This window comes from Sapajus apella, unplaced genomic scaffold (assembly GCF_009761245.1).
Source record: "Sapajus apella isolate SASKATOON/1434 unplaced genomic scaffold, GSC_monkey_1.0 scaffold77, whole genome shotgun sequence".
In the NCBI taxonomy this organism is placed as follows: Eukaryota; Metazoa; Chordata; class Mammalia; order Primates; family Cebidae; genus Sapajus; species Sapajus apella.
Genome location: NW_022437017.1, coordinates 8945390 through 8951120, shown reverse-complemented (window position 1 = coordinate 8951120; position 5731 = coordinate 8945390). Strand labels below are relative to the sequence as shown.

Sequence of the window (5731 nt, the reverse complement as noted above, 5' to 3'; positions counted from 1 at the left end):
AACACCCTAACCCCAGCTCCAACAGCATGACCCCGTTAACACCCTAACCCCAGCTCCAACAGCATGACCCCGTAACACCCTAACCCGACCCTGGCTGCTCCGGGAGCCGGGCCTGTGCAGCACCCCTGCCTTCTCATTCTCCTTGGCTTCCATTGTTCAGTTCTTTTCTTTTCCTTTTTTTCCCTGTTTTCCTCTTTTTGTCTTTTTCTTCTTTACCTTGTCTTCTACTGTTCTTGTTATCAAAGTATTTACACAAAAGTGCCGTTTTCTGATGACCCAGATTGCTTTAAAAACGCCCCCCGGCCGGGCGCGGTGGCTCACGCCTGTAATCCCAGCACTTTGGGAGGCCGAGGCGGGTGGATCACGAGGTCAAGAGATCGAGACCATCCTGGTCAACATGGTGAAACCCCGTCTCTACTAAAAATACAAAACATTAGCTGGGCATGGTGGCGCGTGCCTGTAATCCCAGCTATTCAGGAGGCTGAGGCAGGAGAATTGCCTGAACCCAGGAGGCGGAGGTTGCAGTGAGCCGAGATCGCGCCATTGCACTCCAGCCTGGGCAACAAGAGCGAAACTCTGTCTCAAAACAAAACAAAAAAAACGCCCCCCACCGCAGCCGGCCCCCAGGAAAGTCGTCTGGCGCTGGTGCTTTAGGTCCGCCGGCAGGCTGCTCTGCCGAGCCATGCCCCGACCTGCCCGTCCGCGTGGTTCCAAACGCCCACTCCCGGGGTGGGAGGGCTCAGGCGGCCTGCGGTGCCCTCTGGTTGGCGGTGTCCCCCTCATCCCTGCTTCCTGCAGCTGCAGGTGCCCCTGGCCTGCCCCTCGCCCTGTTTTACCGTCTTCATACTAACCCTTTAACATCACGGCTGAGGCCAGCCGCGGGGTCTCACGTCTGTGATCCCAGCACTCTGGGAGGCCAAGGTGGGTGGATTGCTTGAGCCCGGGAGTTCAAGACCAGCCTGGGCAACATAGTGAGACCCTGTCTCTGCCGAAGAATACAAAAATTAGCCGGGCACGGTGACGTGTGCCTGTAGTGCCAGCTACTCGGGAGGCTGAGGTGGGAGGGTCGCTTGAGTCTGGGAGTTCAAGGCTGTGGTGAGCCGTGATTGTGCCGCTGCACTCCAGCCTCGGCAAAGGAGTGAGACCGGGTCTCGAAAAACTAACAAAATGAAAGAAAAAACAGCTGCAGAGATTTCTCTCTCCTGAACCATAAGTTGTAGAGTTTTCCCCTAAGTCCTGAGATCGAAGCCGTCAAGGTGTTTTAGGGGTGCCGGCCCTCCGTTTGTCTCTGCTTCTGTTGACGATGGTCGATGGACGTGGGGATGGTCTGAAGTGGACGAATAGGGATGCCCCCTGTGCCATGGTGTCGGAAGTACGGAGATAAGTGCTGGGAAAGTGCCAGGAGCTGTGGCGAGCTTGCTGGACAGTGGCTCTTTTTCTGTAGGGTTCTAGTAAAACAGTAATTTTCTCTGCTGGGCGCAGTGGCTCACGCCTGTAATCCCAGCACTTTGGGAGGCTGAGGCAGGCAGATCGTGAGTTCAGGTGTTCAAGACCAGCCTGGCCAATATGGTGAAATCCTGTCTTTAGTGAAAATATGAAAACTAGCCAGGCATGGTGGCGGATGACTGTAGTCCCAGCTACTCGGAGGCAGAGACGGGAGAATCGCTTGAACCTGGGAGGCGGAGGTTGCAGTGAGCCGAGATCACGCCACTGCACTCCAGCCTGGGCGACAGTGTTCTCACAGCTTTACTTTGAAATAATTTCAAATTGCAGTTGCAGGGTCAGTACAGAGAAGTCCTTTCTCAGAGGGACTGATGATTTTGTCACACCCACTCGACTCTGTCCCTCCACACTCACGCTCATACCCACGTGTGCAGCTGGCCCTCCCCACCCATGCGGTCCGCATCTGTGGATTGAAAAGACTTGAGGACAGACGTCGCCTCTGTGCCGCACGTCAATTCTCTTGTCGGCATTCCCTGAGCCGTGCCGCGGGACAGCGAGTGCCTGGGCTGATGTCGTGTTTGTAGGAACCGAGCGTGATTTACGGTTGGTGGGGTGTGCGTGGTTCGCCAGGGAAGTGAGCACGGGGGTCCTCGCAGGCCTCTCCTGCGGCTGCTGAGGCGGCCGTGTGCGCGTTTGTGTACTTGCACGTAAAGAGTCATGGCGGTTCTGTCCTGAGCGACTTTAAAGGACGGGCGGGCACCTGCCCCCGACCCCAGCCCCAGCGTTTCGCTGGGCATCTCCTGAGAACGCAATGTGCACGCCCACGGCTCGGTGTCCCAGGGTGGGCTCTCTGGTCAGGCACGTGTCTCCTGCTGACTTTCTCGTGAGAGGTTCATAGAAACTGCATTCCGTTCATGTCTCGCAGCCCCCTCCGCGCTGCCTCCGTTTCCGCCGTCCTGCGCTGCCTGGAGCCTGCCCTCCCTGTCCTCTTTCTCACCCCGGCCCTTCCTTCCATGTCTCTGGGGACCCTGATGTCTCTCACTGGCCCTGGCGGGGGCAGGATGGGCGTGCAGCCCGGGAGGTGCCAGAACGATCCGCATACTCTGGGGAGCCCGTGGCCCTGTTAGCTGAACCCCGCTCTCCCTCTCCCGTCCTTCCACACCCCCTGCCCTCCACCGCCCCCCAGCCTGCGCCAGCCTTCCAGGGACATGGGTGGTGGCCCCCCAGAGCCCAGCTGAGGTGACGCCCTCTCTGTCTCTGCAGCCTATGGTGTCGGCCTCCTCGTGACGTTCGTGGCGCTGGCCCTGATGCAGCGTGGCCAGCCCGCCCTCCTTTACCTGGTGCCCTGCACGCTGGTGACGAGCTGTGCCGTGGCGCTCTGGCGCCGGGAGCTGGGCGTGTTCTGGACGGGCAGCGGCTTTGCGGTGAATACCAGTTTGCTCTGACTGTGAGAAATAGTCGCCTAGTGAGCCCTAACTAGAGTTAAAGTTGAGTGAGATCTCCAGCAAAGAGGGGTGACTTCCTGGGTTCCTGGGACTCAGGCACATGGCACTCCGGAGCTGACCACGCCCCTCCAGGCAGCGCCTCTCGGAGGCCATGACCCCTGGGGATGCTCCTCAGGCTGGAGGGCATCAGTGTGGCTCCTCCCGTAGCCGACCTCCTTCTGGGGGAGATACCGTGGTAACTGCGTGGCAGTCCTGCAGCCTGTTTTGTGGAAGTTAAGCCACACCCATCCCTCTGCACTGGTGTGACGTGTTGGGTTGAGCTGGGCTCATGGGTCCCACGCTGGGACCATGGCCTGAGACCAGGCCCGAGGGAGAGGTCTCCTGAGGCCAGCACCCCCATTCTGATGGGCATTTCAGAAGGTTCAGGAGAAGGCAGGGACCAGGCCCCAGAGGGGAGAGACATGGGAGTCCAGGGTGTTCTTTGGAAGGGGCTGTGCGTAGCTCCCGGCCTCTGCTGGCCTTGGATGGCCCCTCTGTGGGCCCTGTACCGGCGGGGTCCTGGGCACCCGCGGTCCATGGAGTCGGCGCCCTCCTTGGGACACTACTGCTTGTCCCAAGCGTGAGTCCAGAGCCCCTGGGGTCAGCACCTCACCTTAACCCTGCCGCCGTGGCCTGTGGGTGCTGGGTGTGGTGGCCCCTGCCCAGGGCTCCTCCGGGTTCCTGTCGCTGCCTCACCTCTGCCTCCGTCTCCTGCAGAAAGCCCTACCTCCATCTCCGTGGGCCCCAGCGCCTGCCGACGGCCTGCAGCCGCCTAAAGACCCTGCCACGCCACTCTCCCCGCAGCCGCCCAGTGAAGAACCAGCTACGTCCCCCGGGCCTGCTGAGCAGTCCCCAGAACCATGCACGCCCGAGGAGATGGGGCCTGGAGCCCCCACAGGGGAGCCCGGGAGCTCGGCCGAACACGAGGGCCCGGACCAGGCCCAGCTGCACCCCGTGGCCCAGCCCGGCACTGTGGCCTAGGGGAGGGGTGAGGTGCTCGCAGCCATGCTTCACACCAAGATGGTGGGGATGCCTGGCGCCTGCCGGAGACAGACAGACAGACGGACAGACAGACGCCTGCTCCCAGGACGGAGCCTGCGCCGGCCCTGCCCGCCCTGACATGGTGCTGATCCTCACCGAGCCCCGCGCTCCGCGCCCAGCCCCGCCCCGCTGCCCCGGCTGCACGCCTGCTGCTCCAAGCTCACCCGGCTGCCACTAGCCTTCTGTGGGTCCGTCCTCCTCGCCGCGGCCCGTCCTGTCTGCAGACCCTCAGGCGCCGTCTGCATGAGGGAGCAGGCTGCCCAGGCCGCACTGGTGCTCACCGGCTGCCTCTCCCTTCTGGTGACCTTCCTCACGGTGTCCAGTTCTCCGGGCTGAAGAGCGGCTTTCTGCCTCTGGAAGGTGTCGCTTTTCCCTCCTGAGCAGGCTGCAGACCCTGGGAGGTTTGGATGCCGCCTCCCAGCCTAGGACACCAGGTGGTGGCCGGGCGGTGCCTGGACCCTGACACTGGGCGGAGGCAGGCCCGTGGGGCAGGATTTCAGCCGTGAATGAGGCTGGCCTCACGTGAGTGGACAAGCTGCTCTCCTGGCCACGGCCCCGCCACCCTCAGTCAGTCCCGAGGTGCCTGGCCGCGCTGCACACTCCTCCCCGTCTCAGTAAAGGGTCTGACTCCTACACGTCCTGCCAGTGTTGCCTGGTGGGGCGGCAGTCTCTCAGACCGCCCTTCTGACAAGGAGGGTGGGCGCCAGGCAGGCCGGGTCAGGCCCTTGGGGGTCCCTGGAGCTGAGGGAGGGAGGGACTGGGCGTGGGAGGCTGCAGCAGCTCCTGCACCCGACCTCGCTTCCTGTGTGGGCCCCGTGTGGCTTCCGCCGAGAGGGCTTGGGCCTCAGCTCTCCCTGTGGCGAGGGCATTGGTGCGTGAGTTCTTAACCCTCTGGACCCCGCGGCTAGGAGCTTCTGGAACCTACGAGGACATCCTGCCACTGGCGTGGTCTGCTCACCAACCCTGCGGGTTCTTCCGACCCCGTGGCAGAGATGTCCGCGCTGGAACTGACCGAGGCGTGGCCCCGGCCTCCTCCCATCGCTGCACGTGGTCACTTCCAAAGCAATGGAGCCGCATGGGGTCCCGCCGCGCCAGGACCCCAGCCCCGCCTGCCCCCTGCCCCGTCCACGCAGCCTGCAGACTCGAGCCCGCAAATCTGTCTCTGTTGATGTCAAGTCAAGCGCCCCCAGCTGCACACGGGACTGCTGAGTGCAGCGCTGTCTGACGGGTCTGTTTCAGACAGAGGTGGCAGGGGCGAGCCCCGATCCCTTCCAAAAAATACCAGCAGGAGACTCGCAGGCACCTTTGAGCCGCGTCCCGGGGGTTAGTGGCGCCTTCCCTGAAGCCATTTTGTACATGGGGATGGGGTGGAGACTTCTCTTTTCTGGTGTTGGACCTTTGACCAGTGTGGAGGGGTCAGAGGTGGCAGTCCTGTCTTCGTCTCCGTTTGTCTGTTTGGCCTTGCTGCCGTTCAGTCTGATCATTAAACTCGGCTTTTGATACACATGGCCCGGCCTCTGCTTCTGCGGTGCACAGCCTGTAGCATCTGCTCCGTGCCGGTCCTGGTGAATGGAACTGAGAACAGGCAGGGTGCCGGGCTGTCCTGCAGAGGATGGATGGGAGCTGCCCCCGCAGGGCCAGCCAGCACCGTGAGGTGCCCAGCGTCACTCCCACGGGCTCTGCGGGCCGTGGTCCCTGTCACGCTTCTCGCTCAGCCGCTGTTGGCTGGAAAGCATCACAAACCACGTGTAACATGGGCCAAA

General features: G+C 62.3%; 1 protein-coding gene across 3 annotated transcripts in view; it reads left to right on the top strand.

Annotated features, from left to right (window-relative positions):
• The window catches only part of SPPL2B (signal peptide peptidase like 2B), a 21625-nt gene extending 16149 nt beyond the window's left edge, over positions 1-5476 (top strand). For 2 of the 3 annotated variants that reach the window (XM_032252341.1, XM_032252340.1), the window contains exons 14-15: positions 2707-2867; positions 3645-5476. In XM_032252341.1, coding sequence (XP_032108232.1) covers positions 2707-2867; positions 3645-3908 — 425 coding nt within the window. In that variant the 3' untranslated portion in view covers positions 3909-5476. Of the gene's footprint in view, positions 1-2706; positions 2931-3644 lie in introns of all 3 variants that reach the window. The other variant, XM_032252342.1, reaches the window with a different exon arrangement.
• Positions 5477-5731: the final 255 nt, after the last annotated feature.